An 18,824-nucleotide genomic window follows, 5' to 3' on the forward strand; every position below is an offset into this window, starting at 1 on the left:
ACAAATGTCACTAGCCAGTGGAAAACATCCACCAATCATTTTCTTAACTGGGTTGGGGCTGACCAGGAGGCACGTTTTGAGATATGGCTAGACTGGTAGATCCCATTATTCAACACCTGTCAACTGTTTTCTGTCTCCTTTTAAACAGGGATTATTGTTCTTTTGGAAGAGCACAAAACTTGGGTTCAGGCTTCTTTTAAACACTACTTTAGCATCCCCGCAGAAGTCTTCCAGTCCCCCCTATTCAAAATTGGCCTAAAAACAGTTGATGGCCACTGGGGGAGGGGACTGTTGTATAATCAAGTAACAGAGTGCCTCTCTCCTGCTTCACCCTGCAACTCTTCCTCCTCTACTGATCTGCTGTTCTTTGGGCTGATTTAGGTCAGGGAGAGGAGAATTTGGTTTGAAAGATCTGGACTCTCCTGCTTCCTAAACCCAAATGGCCATACAGGGAAGGGCTCAGAGTTTGGAAGGCACTAAAGTGACTAAGAGTGCTGGGCTGATTCTACTTCCTCAGAGTCACCTGATGGAGCAATGAACAAATAGTGGGTGAAGTGTGTCAGGTTATACCCATGTTTCTTTCCTAAAAAGCCGGGGGGGGGGAATGGAAATGTTGCCTTACAGTGAATTTCAAAACCTAAGAATTACAGTATGCTTTTAAGTGAAAGCATAAAGTGAAAACTGAGTGAAAAACTCAGCTTTTAAGTGAGAGTGGAGTGAAGAACCTGTGACATAGATATTATCCAGTGAGGAAAGATTCTGAAAATTGTAGTTCTGCAATATCTGGAAAGTTACAAGTTTCCCACTGTAGAGTGAAATGTAGAGAACTTGTCAGAGACAAAGAAATGGAAGAGTATTAGACATACAGTAGTAGATAGTAAAAGACATAGTCAAAGCTTTTAGAAAGGGTGTCAGTCTACAGTGCTCCTTTTACTAGCACTTTTTTTTTTTTTTGGAAAGTCTGGCTCTCAAGTGATGCTGTGTTTCAGTTTCACCTGCCTTCCAGATGCATTATTTAATGTACCTAATAAAAATTTTGCCCCTTCTTTCATCTTTGCTCTCTGAATTTTTCACTGATATGAGACACACACATGCACAGAGAAAATATGTTGAATTGGGGACTTTTTTTCCTGTCAAAGAAATGAGAAAACCCTAAAATTCTCCTAGGGAAAGGGTAATTGTAGGGCAACTACAAATGAATGTGAGTCTAAGAAGAGTTGGTCCTTTCCTTTGTAATATGTAAAGAATACAAAGAAATATTGTCTGGCACAATGATACTGTAAAAAAAGTGTAAACGGAAATTTGAAGCAGTTGTTTAATTTTATAAAGCTATGAATTTAAGTTTAACACAAGTTTTCTGAATAATTCTTTGCTTTTATATAAAGCTAAACTTTGTTGTGAACCGCCCAGAGTCCCTCCTTGTGGGGGAGTTGGGCAGTGATATAAATTTGACAGACAGACATCTATCCATCCATCCATCCATCCATCCGTCCATCCGTCCATCCATCCATCCTGGTAGCATGTTGGGTGAGGTGAGGTTTATTAGTTGTAGTGTAATCTCATGGCTGGTATATTTTACAAATTGAGAGCTTATTCTTAGTATTGAACACTAGAGGAATTGGGCTTTTCAGTTTTAATGTGGATTTTCTTTATTTTAAGAATTAACTGGGTGTCTTGTAAGCTGCAGTGTCTTTGAATAGTAGCTGACATTACTACAGTGAGGTTGAGCCAGTCTTAGTACTGCAAGCTTTGCGAGTATGGTTTCAAAAGCCTTTCTGAGCTTGGAAAGTACGGAATTTGATTCTCTTCCCACCCCACCCCCACCCCAGATAATTCTGTAAGGAAGACATAATAAGAAGCATTGTGTCTTAAATAGTTTGATTGCTACAAATTCTAGACATAAGAATGGTTGTTCAGATGTTGCACTTGCTAATGGTGCAACCAAATGAGAGAGTGTTGGGATACTAAACAGCTTTCCTTATTTTCTCTAGCTAGACGTAAGAGAAAAATGGCTTGGGTAGAATTCTCTGGGAAATATTCCATTCAGTACAAAGATTCTTAAGCCTTGGCAAATTTTCTACAGTGTTGTGCCAGAGGTGACTATGGATCTACCCTCATTCTTTTGAGAATTGCAGCCTAATTTGTTCTATTTACGTATTAAACAAATAATTGAAAAGAAAAGGGGAAAAGTCTAAATTACTTCAGAGATGGGCCAGAGATCTGAGAGAGAATGAAGTTTGTTCTGTGGATGTATTTGAGAGTGGTAAATGGACGTAACTAATTTGCTGAAATAACATTAATGAAGGGGGTGAGGTGAGATTAGGATCTGAATTCTTTTTATGGTACCTCTTCAAGGATATTTTCTCTGTGACTAAGCTTGTTGCTAGCTTTGGAGCCTGGCTTGGTAAAAAAAAAACTGTGAGAGAGTTGGTGAGCAACAGGTAGATAAAGCCATCCCTTCATTCTGTTCCCACCCTTGCACTTACAAATAAGCACGAAGATCAATTCTGCACAGGAACAATGTTCTGATGTTATTTGTATATGCTCAAGGCTCAGCCAGTTTTCTTCAAATAGCCTTTCTCTCAGGCCTAACTGCCATCTTGGATGGGCCTCCTTATGATTCCTTTGTTTCCACTTCCTTTTTTAAAAAAAAAGTTAGTGATAACATATATTTAGATACTACACAACTCCCAAAACATTAGATTATTTACAATAATCAATAGTAAAAACATAAATCAACAACCACAAAGCCAAAAAAGCAATAATTGTAACAGAATAAAACCCTGTCTACCAAAACACAAGAGCCTAGTTCTTTTCTTTGAGCCTAACATCCATCGTTTTTTCTCTTTGCTGTTGTGCCTTAGTCAGATCAGAATACTTTGTACATTCTTCCGTAGATAAGGAAAGTGGAGTCCAGATGTCCTCCCTTTTTTTGGAGTCACTGGGTACATATAAAGTTTAAAGAAAATATCATGAGTACTCTTATAAAATGGCAACTACAGGACATGTGCTGCATTTCACTATAAAGTGATGGCATCTGCTGGAAGTGATTTTTAAATTGAATCATGTTTTTAAACATAAATCTTCAGGATAAATTAGATGCTTTGTAATGTGAGGACCACACGGCCCCTTCTTGGCACAATGGTTTATTGTGTGTGGGTAATCCATTTATATGACTGCCCACCTTGCAATAGCAACTCTGGGCAGCTAACAGAATTTAAAAACCTGTGATACAAAATAAACATCAATATAAAAAACACAGAATGGCAGCGAAGGACAACACCAATCAACAGTAAATTGACAGCTCCTGGCAGGTTCAGCTAATTAGCCATCCAAGCTTTTAAGGCTTTCTGAAAAGCCAGCAGGCCAACTGAAACTCCCTACCACTTTTGACTTAATAAAATGGAAACAGACTTCCTTTGGTTTTTCTTCACCTTATTTCTAAGGTTGCTGCGCATTAATGGTGACTCCTGCATTTGCCATTTCTGCTAAGTCAGAACTGGGCATCCGGTGTTATATGCAGCTTCTTTTCTATGACTTTTGGAACTTCCTTTTAACACAACTGCACGCGATTACCAAATATGTACTTACTTTGCATTGTTGCCTGTTACTGCTACTGTTCCCTCAAAAGTATGCTTTAAACATTGGCCTTTTAGATACTGTGTTTTAAACTTTTTAAGTACCTGTGTACTTTCCTAAGTTATGTTTTATATAGCTTAGTAAATGCTGACCTGACAATATTAGATTTGACAAATGGAAAGGCACAGCACTTCTTTCAGCCACCTAGACTATCTGAGTTGTATTAGTAGCTTTAAGTCTTAAGGAAATGAAATGAAACAGGAAGAGAACAGGCTGAGATATGGGCAGCTTGGATACTTTAGGCTAAGGCTTTTTGGCAGCTACCTAAACTGAACAATAAGATTTTCTAAGCACCATTCTCACAGAGTTCTCTTTTAGCAAGATTTATTGAGATAGATGGAATGGGTTTAGAAGAATCCCAGCCACTGAACAGCTTCCAGGCAATGAAGCTGGTCTCTTCACTGTTAATGGGGTTGTTTTCAGATAGTTGTTTATGTGGTCTCTTGAATTTCTATCGGTCTGGGAATAGATGCCTTACAGCAGGATAAATGTACTTGTTGCTGGTTCAACCTGACCAAAGAAAGTCTAGCACTGACATAGAAAAGATTAAGGTTACCGTTCCTTAAACAGTGATCTACTTTAAAAGATTGGTTCTGAAATTAATATTACTCCATTATAACAGAGAGGCATATAAAATCTTTTGTATTTGAATTGATCACATTCCTATCCCAGAGCAGACATCAGTTAAAACTAGATGCTGTAGGGTCTGGAGTGGTTTAAGAGATAATATTCTTTCCAATTCAAAGGCTGGAATATCCTGGAGTAGTGGTAGGCATGATTTTAAATGAATTCCTGAACTCTATGGGGAAAAGTATGGTTTTGGAAATAACAAGTAGATTCACTTAAGAACCTCACACATGCTGTTGATCAGGATGGCGTCCTACTAGAATGTAGTAAAACTCTATCCCATATTTGACTATAAGTGACTATAAGGATAAAATGTCCTAAAGATCCCTCTGCTTCATCATAATAGCATTTGCCACTTATTAGTTATTCTTTTAGATTTCCTTCTGTAAATATCTTCTGTCTGACATGGGTCTATTTGGTGATTTTTAGTAGCTGGCTTTTTAAAAATATGCGTATTTGCAAATTTTGGGATTTCCCCAAGTCTATTGTTGTACATAGATTTCATAATCTAGCTCCATAAACCTGAGACATTTTGTACTGCTATTTGAAAGAATAGTTGGAAAATGAAAGGGTTTTTCCTCCCCTTCATCTTGATATTTTTCAGGAGGTTAGGATATATGCATTTGTGCCCAATTCCAGCTAATTACAAATATAAATTCTTTATTGATATCTGTGGACAACTGTCTTCTCTATCATTGGAAATGTTTTAATATAGCTTCACAGTATCGAATTGAGGAATTACATTTTCAGACAAGGAGATGTCCAACTAAACTGTTTACATTTGGGGAATTCTTCCTTCTTTTTCCTTATCTATCCCACTTCATATTTTTCTTCTATTATTGGCTTATTCTTTTTGGAAAAGAGGTTTTATATTCTGGCAAACCATGGATTATGATCTGCTGATACTATCCCCTCGTTGCTGGTAGTGCAGATTTGTTGATATTTGAAATAAAAACTTTATTGATGAAGGCTATAATAATTCCTTCTGGTGTAAAGAATGGTACAAGTTTCTGCTGGTACTTTCTAAATCTTATGTACCTGAGGCTGTGAAAAGGCTGCTGCAGCAGTATCTTCAAATATTAGTCATCTGCTTTGGTACCTGTTCTGACATTCTGAGAATCCATCTCAACTCAACTGTAATTTTACAGCCTTTCTAAAAGCTATAGTTGCAGTTGCCCTATCTATAGGATACAGGTTTCTCAAATAAATTCTTAGAACACATGACAGTTCCCCTGCCATCTATTTTATAGAAGAAGCTCACCCTCTTTACAGTCAAAATACAGCAAAGTTTAGCTCTTTTTTCTGTGTGTGTGAACAGTAACCCAAATTGGGGATTAAAAACAAAAACAAAAACAGATTTGGAGCTACTATTGTGAAAAGGTGGATTAAATCCCAACCCTACTTGAAACAAGAGATGAACACAATTTATTGTAGATTTCAGTGAGTTCTTCTCATCTTTTCCCTTGATCCTTCAGCTGCAAGGCAGAACAATAAAATAAATGAGGGAAATGCACATCTCTGAATGTTTTTGGTGGGGGGAGCATTTGTATCTGTTTCCTTTGATTAATGAAGACATGGCAGGGAAGAGGGCACATTTGGAATGACCTTTCTCCGTCAAATCCAGATTTACTACAGAGCCCAAGTATACCACACACACAACATTACATATATCCCCATGCCCTTTTTCCTAGCATGTCTTCATCAGTCAGAGGTGCCGTGCTTTCCTGGACACATGACTATGCTGTATGAGCCCAAGAAATCACGTCTTAAATTTAAGGAGACAGCTGACAGGTGCAACACACATGCCTATACACTCTCTAAATCATCTTTTCCCTTTTGACTCCAGATTGTTGCGTAACCGCACTGTGTACCTTGCATGAACAGCTACATATGTGTATGCCTAGTTCTTGCCTTTTGTTCTGGAAACTATGATATTATGCATACAGCTATAAATAATGCACTGTATGGACACAGGAATGACCTATGTATTTACCTGCACAGTACTGTACTGTATTTATAACTATATAGGTGTAAATAGAGTCTTATGCATTCCTTGTTTCCTTGAGTAGGTGCCACATTTATTTTTCTATCTTGGTTCAGTGAAGAATATCAGGCAATATAGTTCTCTGACACAACCAACAGGTTTTTTTTAACATAGCTTTCAGAAAGAGCCCTACCAGAAATCACTCCATCTTCTACATTTAATTATACTTCAGAAGAATTCATATGATGTTAGTTAATAGTTAACTGTTTTATAACTTTTCATTTATAAAAAGCTTCGGTTATTGTTGCTATTATTGAAATGATTATTTTGGATTCTACCAGTTTCCTCAGTAATTCCTGTGGCTATCAAGACTGACTTTTTAAAAGTTTGTTATGGTTGCTTTTCTGTTATATAAACAGAAACTCAACCTCAACATATAATTATATGAGTATTAATTTTTTGTAATAATCATTTTCTTTTCTGTGCAGGTCAACTTTGTAGTGTGCCAACTGTTTGCCTTGCTTGCTGCTGTATGGTTTCGAACTTACCTTCATTCAAGCAAAACTAGTCCGTTCATAAGGCATGTTGTTGCCACTCTGTTGGGCCTTTATCTTGCACTTTTTTGTTTTGGATGGTAAGTAGCTTGATTTTTCTTTTCAGTGCTTTTATTTCCTAGAGTTAATTTTTGATTGCTGGGTTTTACTCCCAAAACATTAGCTAGTGTATTCTTAAAGGAAAGGGATTATGACAGGACCCATTTATTAAACTTGGATACAACAGGTGACAATGGCTCTAGAGTAATCTCTGTGTCTCTGAAATGCTAATTTAATTCTAATAGATAAAAGTTTATCAACAAAGGAGCAAATCAGGGCACTGTTTTATTTCACTCTGTTGCTTAAAACTGAATTGGTACTTGGATTAATAAACCATTATACTACTATTTCCTTCCTAGGTATGCCTTACATTTTGTTATACAAAGTGGAATTTCATACTATATCATGATCATTATAGGAGTGGAAAATATGCACAAGTGAGTATTGAGCTATTCATACATCCTTAAGTGAAGTACAAAGGGCAATATAATTTGCAAGTGAATGGGATTTTAGGAGAAAAGGTATATGTTTTACGAAGCAAATAAGTCCTATCCTAGTGCATTCCATATCTTTTCAGCACAGTGCATTGTTTTAGGAGTATTTTAGAATCATTTCCAGTGCCTAGATTCCCCTTAAGGTACCTTGTTTATGTAGAAAAATACTGTACGTCTTATCTGCTGTTCAGAGTGCCAGAAGCCGATCACACCTATTGTTTACAGAAAGAAACCCTGGAGAGATGCTGTAATTCTCTGTACTGAGTAGCTAACATGTTTTCATTGCTTCATCATCAGTTTTCTGACTTACACATTTGTATTCCATCTAAATACAAAAATCTGTAACAGTTGAGTATGTAAAGAAATTGAGTTTCATTTTCCTGTTTTTTTTTTAAAGAAAAAAGACAGTACTGTTATATCCATGAATAAGCATAACTTGCATGCTTCGATTTAGGTATGGGGTTTTTTTTTATAGTCTCCTCATTGCCATTTGCATAGTTTATGCTGCATGTTGCCCCCTTGTCTTGTTAATTTGAATGACTGTACTATACATTATCATGAGCAGAGTATGTTTATAATGTGCCTGATAAAACAGAAATCAGGGCAAGTTCCCCCCAAAACTGCCATTTTATAAGCTTTAGTTCTCAAATATGACTCCACTTGAGGTATAGTTGTTCAGCCTGATGGGGGTCTATAGTTGTGCCAGATTTCAAACCAGTGTGATACAGTTGCCAAAGTAAGTTGAAAAATGCTCAGCTTGACCCATCTTGGAGTACACATGTCATAGTTTTGTGAATTCTGGTAAAAATTAATTGTGCATTATGAAGACTCATTCAGGAAGCCAGTCCTTCACTGACTGGGTGAAATTGTAAACAGTGGTTAAAAAAATTAAGATTTTATTGGGCTGTTAAAGGCTAGAATAGCCTTCTCTAGACTTGTTTAGCCTTTTTTTTCTTCTGGATGTGATGAGACTTCAGCTCCCCAAATTCCCCAGTTATTCTGGGTTGATATTGAAATAATTTTAATCCCAGTACATTTGGAAGGCACCAGGTGGGGAATTCTGGCTTTTGGTAAAATACTGACAATATTAGTGCATGTTCAGCTTTATTCTGAAATTAAGATGTTCAGTACTCTTAGGTGTTTGCATATGGAATTTATGTTGCAGAAGAAATCTAGTGAATTTTTTGTGTATTCTTGTAATTATGGCAGTAGAATTACTAGTAATAATAACTTTATTTCATGTATATAATTAAGTACCAATTAAGTATAGTATAAGATCAACATTATTGTTTAGCATCATGTTACTACATGAATTGGTACTGTAATGTGTAGGTTTTTGCCTCCTGCAATAAGCTTGAATATTAGCTGTGCTGGTTCTGAAAAGCTGCCGTAAGCAATTCTGAGGCACATTTTCTTGAAGGACATTATGGAGACCTCAGGAAGGGTAAATCAAAACCATCAGCATTAAGGACATAGTAGCAAACTGAAATCTCATAAAAAAGAATATCTGTAGCTCAGGGTTGAATTGTGGAGTCCTTGGTGTTCTCTGAGCTTGGTTGTTTGCTTGCAGACGTTGTTTGGTAACATCATCAGTGCTCACATCTGCAGGCGAAGGGCTCCACAAACTGAAATCTGTGTATCTGTATTCCAGCTCATGGGCTATGTGGCAGCAAACAGGTCTGAGATGAGAGACCCTATGTGCTGTTGAAAAATTGATTTACAGTGGTACCTCGGGTCATGAACGCTTCTGTTCACGACCAATTCGGGTCACGAACAGCACCGTTCGCAAAATTTTGCTTCCGTTCGCGAACGCCGGATTGGGGGACGAACAGGATCCGCGGCCATTTTCCCTGCTGTGACACGTGGTCGTGGCTTCCTGTAGGGAGGGGGACTCTCCCTCCAAGCAATAACCGCCTCCCCACCTGCCTTCCTGTCCTCCACGCCAGAAGTCGCGTCGAGCAAGGTTAGCGTTCTCTCTCTTCGTACAGTACTTTGTGTCATATTTTTGTGGTTTAAAAAAAAAATACATATGGTTCAGAATGGATTAACCGTAATTACATTGAACCTTATGGGAAAATTTGATTCGGGTCGCAACCAAAATCGGTTGGCGACCAAATTTGTAGGGGTCAGAACGGATTAACCATATTTACATTGAACCTTATGGGAAAATTTGATTCGGGTCGCGATCAATTCGTATTAGATTCTTATCTTTTTTTTTTAACCTCCATTTTAACTCGCCAGAGAACCTGAATATAAACATCAGAACTGAGATAAACTAGTACTTTCATTAAACACTTTGCAAGAGGGTTAGTCTAATAAGCAGTACTAAATGTTTATTAGTATAATTTAGAAAAAGAAGCCTTTTGGAACTGTTGGCAGCTGTCTTCCTAGATTTTTTGTTGTTCCTAATAATGTTACCATACTGTTGCTGTTTTGTTGTAATTAGGAAACCTAGCTGCTTGTATTTCTTGTTCTATACATCTAAAAAAAGTGAAGAGTAATATTTATTAATCAGTCACATTTGCCATTTTATATTTTCCTGGATTTGTAGCTCCTGCTTGAAGAGCAGGTGTCAACTGTGGCTAGGAAGGCCTTTGGACAACTCCATCTGGTGCGCCAGTTACTCCCTTTCCTAGGTTGGGGGGCCCTTCAGACAGTCACTCATACCCTAGTCCCCTCACAGCTTGACTACTGCAATGTTCTCTACATGGAGCTGCCCTTGAAGACCACCTGAAAAGTTCAACTGGTCCAGAATATGGCAGCGCAAACAATAATGGGCATGCCTTGTATGCCCATGTAACACCTCTGCTTTGTGAGCTGAATTGGTTACCAGTTTGCCTCTGGGTGTGATTCAAGGTGCTGGTTGTTCCCTATAAAACCCTACATGGCATAGGGCCTGGTTACTTGAGGGACTGCCTATCTCCCATAGCATCTACCTAGCCAATTAGATCCTGCAGGGTTGGCATGCTCTGGGCTTCTTTGATCAAACAGTGCCATCTATTAGGACCCTGGAAGCACTCCTTCTCTGTAGCAGAACCTGCTCTCTGGGACAGGGTTCCCCCAGAGATCCAGATGCCTCCCACTCTGCTGTTGTTCAGAAGGGCAGTGAAGACCTGGATCTTCATTCAGGCCTTTGACAAGGGAGAGTGAGACCCCTTACTTCATTGTGCTTGCCATCTTTTATCTTTATCTTTTATGTTTTATTGATTTTATTGTAATTTCTTTGTTTGATTGTTGGGAGCTGCCCAAAGTCGTTGAGAGTCAGGCATCATCAGTAAAAGTTTAATACATTATTGCAGCTGCTGCTGTTTTTATTATATTAATTGTGTTTATAATCTGCCTTTTCTCATTTTCTATTCTATTCTCATTCTGTAATTTGGTTCCTGTAACAATAACCGATGAAATAGGTTGGGTGAATGGAAAATGACTGCCTCCAAATCACCCAGCGAGCTCTGTGGCTTTGTGGGGTTTCAACCTGTGTGTCTCAGACTAGAGCAGGCCTGCACAACTCAAGGGGGGGGAAAGGACCACAAGCGAAGAGCTGTTGTGTGGTGGTAGCATTGGCACTGGCAGTGTCCGTGGGGCCTGGAGATGTTGGGGGTGCTTGCAGCATATCTTTTGAGGTGGAAGGGGCTCTGAAAACATAGGCGGTGGCAACAGAGCCTTCTTAGTGATAGCAGTATTTATCGGCAGTGGATTATTTTTTAGAAAATGCCACCGTGCTTTTCATAAGGCTGCTTGGCAGACCGCATGTTGTGCAGGTCTGGACTATAGAACCATCTTAACCACTAGGGTTGTGTAGCACTTTGCATTCCTGAGTACTTTGCAAATGTTTATAGTAAATGATTATAGGATTGCACCGTTGGGTAGCTACTATTTCTTGGTTTAGCAAGAGCTCACTTAGGGGTATAAATGAATTCATTTTTTTTATTCATTCTATTTCTTCTTTGGAAAGCAAAAAATACTGCTTTCTGAGAAGGAAAAGTGAAATACTGAGTAACTTCCTTCTCCCCTGCCCCCCCCCCCAAAAGTACATTGATCAGAAATGCTTTAATGACCAAGAGAAGGACTGTTAAAACTTTTGCACTCTTGGACAGGCCCACTGAAATCAATGGGGCTTAAGTTAGTCAGCCTAGTTTAAGCCCAATTAATTTCAGTGAGTTTGTTCTAAGTATGACTAAGTCTATATCCAACCCACAATAAATATGTTCATGAAATACTTCTAAATATATGCTGCTGCTATTGCCTCCTGACTTTTGTATGTCAGTTATCTATTTTTGAAAAGTTGGTTATTATACAGAAAATCTGCATTATGGGCAAAATCAGATCAAACTAGAAATATAATATCAGGTTGGCTGGTGTGGGTCTTCCGGGCTGTGTGGCCGTGTTCTGGAAGTTTTGTTTCCTAACGTTTCACCAGCACCTGTGACCGGCATCTTCAGAGTGCAGGAGCACAGACAGGAGCAGTTCTCTCTGTGCCCAGGGTGATGTGACCCTTTTGTGGCTATTTATAGAGATCTGGTGGGGGGGGGGGATATCAGGTTGTTTGTATAATTGGCTGGAGCAAATTATTCAGTATCTCCTTGGAAGATTCTTGCTTAAATAGGGTGATTGCATTCTTTTATTAAATATAACTAGCTTAGTAATTTATATTCTAGCTTGGCCAAATTCATTATTTTCATTTCAGCTGGCTTGTCAATCTGGTTTCAGATTTTTTAAAAAATAAATTGACAGTGCTGAACAGGTTCTCAGTGTCTAAATTGAACTAATGTACTTTATGACCTTCAGCCAGCACCAGCATACTAGAAGAATAAATATCAATTTAAGATAACTGGAGACAGATACACGGAGTGTGCATCAGTACCCTGCCCTAGTTGGTGGGATGCGGGCAGCAGTATGTTGGCTTGCAAGATGGTCTCCAGATTAGAGATCCTAGCTTGCATACATGCGAGCATGCTTGGGGTAAGCTGGACTTTGCTTGTTCCAAAACTGACCATTGCTGCCTTACTATTAGCAGAGAATGCTTCATGTTATTTGGGTATGACTGAGGCTGGTAAACGAGTTTCTACCTTCCATATCTCATTAAAAAGCATTATGTGAAAATCAGTTGACCAAAGTCATGGTGGAGGTCAGGTCTGCAGATCTCTGTGGTGATCACCATGGCACATAGAAAATTGAGTCTTGGAATGACGAGAGCAAATGATAAAATGGTGTAAAAGTACAAGTCCTGCATAAAAAAATATTAGTAGATTATTCTCCCAACAGAATGAAAGAAAACTAGACATAAAGAAATAGGATGTGGAAGCTGCTTGGAAAAGGGTGAAAGGAATCGTATTACAGAATGCCACAAAAGTGCAGTTACACAAATGGGAAGTATGAAAATGTTCATGTACTTTTATATTCAGATGATGCCATGTTGTTGACTGAGTAACCAAATGATTTTCAGCAAATGTTAGGTAGAAAGTATAAGGCAATGAGAAATGTGAATCTGAAAATTAAGAATCAAAGACCAACAGCAAAATGGAATGAATGATTACAAAATATACATTATTCGCAAAAAACTAGAGCAAGTAGATGAATGGTTATATATTGTTAATAGAATGTTTACTAAAGATGGGGAAATGGGTGGAGAAATGTTAAGACATGCAAGCGCTAGTAGAAATGTAATGGGTAGTATGTGGTCTGTTGTGAGGAATAGATATTTATTGAAAGAAACATAAACATCTTTAGATTAAAGCATGCTTCTACTCACTTTGTTATATGGTTGGTTATGTCAGGAGAAACATAAAAGTATGTTGAATGCAATGGGAATTTAATTAAATTTTTGTAGGAAATCACGAAGAGAGTGGATCAGGGAAGAGTAAGTATTAAATGAAAGTGTATTCAATATAAAAGTGAGTGACCAGTATGAAAGAAGTTTATTGAGGTGGTTTGGTCGTATAAAGCAAATGACTGAGGATCAAATTGCAAAACTAACACACATGGAAGAACGAATGAGTTGAGATGAAGAAAAAGACCAAGAAAGTTGTGATTGGATCAGTTGATGAAAACCTCAAAAAGAGAGAAGTTTAAAGTACAAAAGGCAATGTAGGAAGTTGTATACAAACATGCTGGAAGCAAGGATGGTATGGAAGGCTAGAACAATATGGAGAGATTCTGTATAGTAAATGGTGTTGGTGTAAATTAGAATTCCTTTCCTTTCCTTTCCTTTCCTTTCCTTTCCTTTCCTTTCCTTTCCTTTCCTTTCCTTTCCTTTCCTTTCCTTTCCTTTCCTTTCCTTTCCTTTCCTTTCCTTTCCTTTCCTTTCCTTTCCTTTCCTTTCCTTTCCTTTCCTTTCCTTTCCCTCATACTTAAATTTCATTGGCTTTCTTTGTTTTGCTTCCAAAAGGGAATAACATGATTGGTATTTTTATATATATGCAGATGAAAAATATGAAAGTTTCTCTTCACACTGATAAAAAGACTTGCAATTATAAAAGGATTCCCACCTTCACAGAAGAAGCAAACTTGCTGCCCCCTTCATTATAAGAATGCCAAAAAATGGAGAAGAGTTTTACTTCCAGAAATTGTTATGTATGTGTCTGCCTCATTCGAAAGTAAAGTGCTTGCTGGGATTCTTGTACTGTAGCCCTAACCTTCCTTGTAATAATTTTGTGTGTGTGTGCTTTCAAGTCAGTCATGACTTCTGCCAACCAACTGCCTGGACAAGTCCCTGCAGTTTTCTTGGCAATGTTTTGGGAAATGGTTTGCCCTTGCCTGCCTCCTAGGGTGAAGAGAAACCGACTGGCCCAAGATCACCCAGCTGGCTTTGTGCCATTGTGCCTCACAGTCCCCCCATTTCTAGCCTTATGCCTTCACCACTACACCAAACTGGCTCTGTATTGAGTATTACCAATCAATAATATTGGATTAACTATTTCCAGTCCAGACTGATTGGAGATAAGTCTGACATTAATTCCAGTGAGACTATCTACAAGGGAGGCAAATGTACTTCAAGTTCTTAGTCTCAGACCATGGCAACTGATCCTCTTGCTATGCTGTTGCATGCTGAGCCAGTCTCTAATACCTTCTAATAATATAAGAATCAAGTGAACCTGTGCCAGAATTGGGTAAATGCTCAGATTAGCCATTTGACTCAAGCAGTCACCCAAATGACTCAGCTACCACCTAGTCTTTTTGCCCTGCTTACTACACTGCTTCCTGCAACTATGCGAATTCAGTCTCTTGGTTTCTTGTCTGATAAATATGTCAAATCTCCAGAAAAATTCAAGGTTCATCATTCAAAGTGATTGAAGTATGTGCTTCCTTGAAAATCGTGGTTTCTCTCAGATAATTCTTGGGTGAGATATATACTTGGACTTTTGACAAAGCTGCCAAATGGCCATTCTAAATCTAGGAAGTAATCCTGTTCTGGATAGTTATGCCAATGTTATGCTTAAATTTACATCTGCCTTTGATGACTGCCAGAATGACAACATCTAATCATGAAATACGCAGATTATAGGGTGTAGGAGTTTATAGTTGATTTCCAACTTTTTTGCTTGGAATGGAGCGTAATGAACTGGTTTTATCTGACCAATTTAAAGAGAGTCTAGCTAGTGAATTGTGAGATGGGTTGGTTTGACAGGACACTCCAAACATTAAAAAAATTAATCCAGTGCATGACTTTGGATGGAAGAGTAGAAGAATTTTATTTTATTTATTTATGAAATTTATCCAGTGCCTCAATCCTAATGAACCCTAGGCAATGTACAAATATATATATATATATTTTTTAATCTGCGCTCAGTCGTTACGGACCCTGCAGTGACTGCTTGGACGAGTCCTTGCAGTTTTCAAGGCAATTGTTTCAGAAGTGGTTTGCCAGAGCCTCCTTCCTAGGGCAGAGCCCAGCTGGCGAGCGCAGGAGGCGGGGTTTCCATTGCTTCGCGCCCTTTTCGGGTGCGTGCAGTTTTTCGCGCTTACCAGCAACTGCTCCCGACTCCTTTTTGCAAGGCGCCGCCAGGATTTTTCCTCCCACCGGAGTGAGAGTACCCATTTATCTACTCACATGAGTTTTCGAACTGTTGGGTTGACAGGAATTCTTTGTGGCTTCTTTTCATAACGGTTCAGTTGCCATAAAGGCTTTTTACTTCACTTGTGCTGTGAAGTGTATTGATTGCAGATGAATTCCAAGTTACATGTATGCTTTTTAAACAAGGGTTCTGTGAGATAAATCAGACTCTACTACGAAATAGGCAGGATTAAGGATTTCGGAAAAGAGTGGAAACCTATGTTCCTTTTCATGCATATTAGTCTGTGAAATGAAATTTGGAGTTATTCATGAAAGTTGCTCTGTGTGTAATGAAGAGACATGATTGTTCTTTGGAATATTGATATATTAACTGGGATAATCTTCTGTGAGAAGGCTTGACGTGTTAGTGTTTAGAGATGCAGCTGATACTTGCTGAGATAGAAGTTGTAGATAGTTCTTAAAATATTATTTTGAATGGTACATTATGCTTGGGGCTAGCTTAACATAACAGGTGTGAGTCATCCAGTTAATACAATTCCTGCAAATGTGTTAGTGGAGTTGAATTGCTTTACCATGAATGTCCAGAAGATTTGGACTACGGAAGGAAGGAAAAAAGGGCTTGTGTGATATGTAGTATGAAATAAGAACATGGCATTTAATAAATATATCCTTTAGAAAAGTTCAGTCCTAAAAATTGCTGTAGATGTTATGCTAGTACTTGCCTATTAAAATATCTCAGATTTAGAAGCTGATGTTTTATATGCATTCCTTGATGCATTAATTGGCTACATTAAAACATGTTAATTGGCTAGCATTTTAGTCAGCTCTCCACCCAAGATTAACTTGGCTCTGTAGAGTGTTGAGATGAATTGTGATTTCCCAGATGAGGCTAAGAGAGGTTCAAAATAACTTGCGTCAGCCCCAGCTATCATAACTGATGCATTTATTTTGGGATTGTTGCTGTAATTGTGCTATCTACAGTAAAATAATGGTGTTCAAGAACTTTTGGGCTTTTTCATGAAGCAGCAACATAGAATAAATAGGCTTTAAATTTTGTTTGAACTAATTTGAGACTATCCTGATGTTTTCAAGCAAATGTTTTAAGAGCTGTGGCAGGATTGTAGCATTACTGATATAAGAAATAATTTTGGTTCAGCCCTGTTGAACTCTCTTTTACATCTCCTAACCCCAAATAATTCCAGTTCTGAATTTAGAGTTTGCTAATGCAGTAATTACATGTTGTGTATTGATTTTTCTTCCCACTTCAGTGTTTGTTTTTAAAAATCCACTAGTAGCATGCATTGCTCTTTATGAAGCAACTGAAAGGGGGAGTCAATACCGGATACAAAATGTATTCTCAGCACACAGGTCATTGCTATATGGCATAGTTCATTGTTTTGTTCTGATACCAAGATGTAAAATGCAGAATCATATTGTCAATTTGAAGGATTATGCACATCAGCTCACTGTTTTTTCTGTTTGGCTACTTTCAGGTAGAGGCTAGAAAAATTAGGTCTCCTATTTTTGAGTTTGTTGAAAGAAAGAACAGTGAATCTACATGCACACTTACGCCTGCTGCAAATTGTCTAGAGACATGTTAAATATGTTAAGGAGTTTTGAAGTTACCAGTTATAAACACATTTGCATTGTCTTAGGGTCAGTACAGTGAATTTGAGTGCTATACACATCTCCTGAGGTTAGTGGTTGGAAGTTCTTGATCAAGAATAGAGCTATTTGTAATCTTTAAAAAAAAAAGAAAAAAAAATAGAGTCAAAATGGTTCTTTGAAGAATTCTGTATGTATGTAACATCCACAGTAATATGTATTCAGCAATATAAATTGTAATATGTACAGTGGGGCAAAAAAGTATTTAGTCAGCCACCAATTGTGCAAGTTCTCCCACTTAAAAAGATGAGAGGGGCCTGTAATTTTCATCATAGGTATACTTCAACTATGAGAGACAAAATGGGGAAAAAAATCCAGAAAATCACATTGTCTGATTTTTAAAGAATTGGTGGCTGACTAAATACTTTTTTGCCCCACTGTATTGTATGCAGTAAATGCAAGGGGGGTTGTAGGTATAAATGGTTTTGCTCCAGAGTGGTGTTTTCCATTGTTTGATATGGACTTTCATGCCTAATTGAAATAACTTTTATTTCAAAGTTTTTTAATGGCAAAGAATTAGTTTAGCCTTGAACCCAGTTTTATAGACATGGGATATTTTAAGTCTGGTAAAATGAACTGAATTAATTGTTATTTGACATCCCTATTATGGATGGTTTAAAAGAAATCAGCACTGAAAAGCACATTCATTTACAGGTAGTCCTCATTTAGAAACCACAGTTGGGACCGACAACTCTGTTGCTAAGCAAAGTGGTCACTGAGTGGGAAATCATGTGCCTGTGACTGTGCTTTCTCGCTCGAAACTGACAAGACTAATCACTTTCCCACCTTCGGCTTCTGTTTGCCTCCTAACCACTCCCCCACCCTTTGGAATGCTCACCCCTGTACTGGGACAGTTAGCAAGATGGGAATTTATGTTTGTATTTACATTCATTACAGAGGAAGGGATTACAAGAGAGTAAGCAGGCACACGATGGGGAATACACATAGAAAGAAATGTGCTGGTGTTGGCAACTGTAAGCGTGCTATACAAACAGCCTAGTGTATTCCCCGTTGTGTGCCTGCTTACTCTCTTGTAATCCCTTCCTCTCCAGTCTCTCTACTCTGTAGGCAGAAGTTGGGGGAACAGGTCAGGCACAGGAGAGATTGCTTACAGAAATTGCTTGGTTTTTTCCTTCACCCCAGTATAATGGTGAGGCATTAGCTTGTATTTTCCAACTATCCAGTCTTTGTTATGTCCTTTACACTGTGGAGTCCTTGGGGTTCTCTGAGGTTGGTTGTTTTCTTGCAAACGTTTCATTACCCAGCTAGGTAACATCTTCAGTGCACTGAAGACATGTATTTGCTTCTATTAGTACCTTTACATTTTTCCAGTTGGATATCCTCTAGATAAGTTGGACATCAGTTTATCTCATGTCTACGGGATAATTCAGTCTGATGGATTGAGGATGATGGCTGTTTTAGTTAGTTAGTTAGCAAGCTAGGCTCATGAATCATACAGTTTAAATTAAACAGAATTTCTCGGTTGGGCAGTAAGCAGAAACCTGGAGTTCAGAAACAGAAATGGATGCTTCTAATTGCCATCTCTTGGCTGCTCTGGAAGGGAAGTGTACTTTTAGTTTTGGCTCAGCCACTGCTGGTAGGCCATGTGATTCTTGATAGGAATGTCTCCTGTCCTATTTTATTCAATATTGTTATATTTTTGGCTTCAAAGCTAACTATCTTCACAGGAGTTCAGGGCGTGGGGGCTTGACTCAGATCATCAAAACAGTATATATGAGAGCTGTGCCAATCCATCCCAAAACCAAGAAGAATATTTCCAAAGGTGATATTGAAAATGGTCTTTATTT

At 38.2% G+C, this 18,824-nt stretch overlaps 1 protein-coding gene across 1 annotated transcript in view; it reads left to right on the top strand.

Moving 5' to 3' along the window:
• MBOAT2 (membrane bound glycerophospholipid O-acyltransferase 2) overlaps positions 1-18,824 on the top strand; it is a 94,950-nt gene that overhangs the window by 24,273 nt on the left and 51,853 nt on the right. The window contains exons 2-3 of the mRNA XM_007430886.3: positions 6,739-6,884; positions 7,203-7,280. Of these exons, the coding sequence (XP_007430948.1) occupies positions 6,739-6,884; positions 7,203-7,280 (224 nt within the window). The remainder of the gene's footprint in view (positions 1-6,738; positions 6,885-7,202; positions 7,281-18,824) is intronic.

Source organism: Python bivittatus, unplaced genomic scaffold, assembly GCF_059951505.1.
Source record: "Python bivittatus isolate LINGU-HERP-01145 unplaced genomic scaffold, Pbiv_v1 ctg000020_np1212, whole genome shotgun sequence".
NCBI classification, from domain to species: Eukaryota; Metazoa; Chordata; class Lepidosauria; order Squamata; family Pythonidae; genus Python; species Python bivittatus.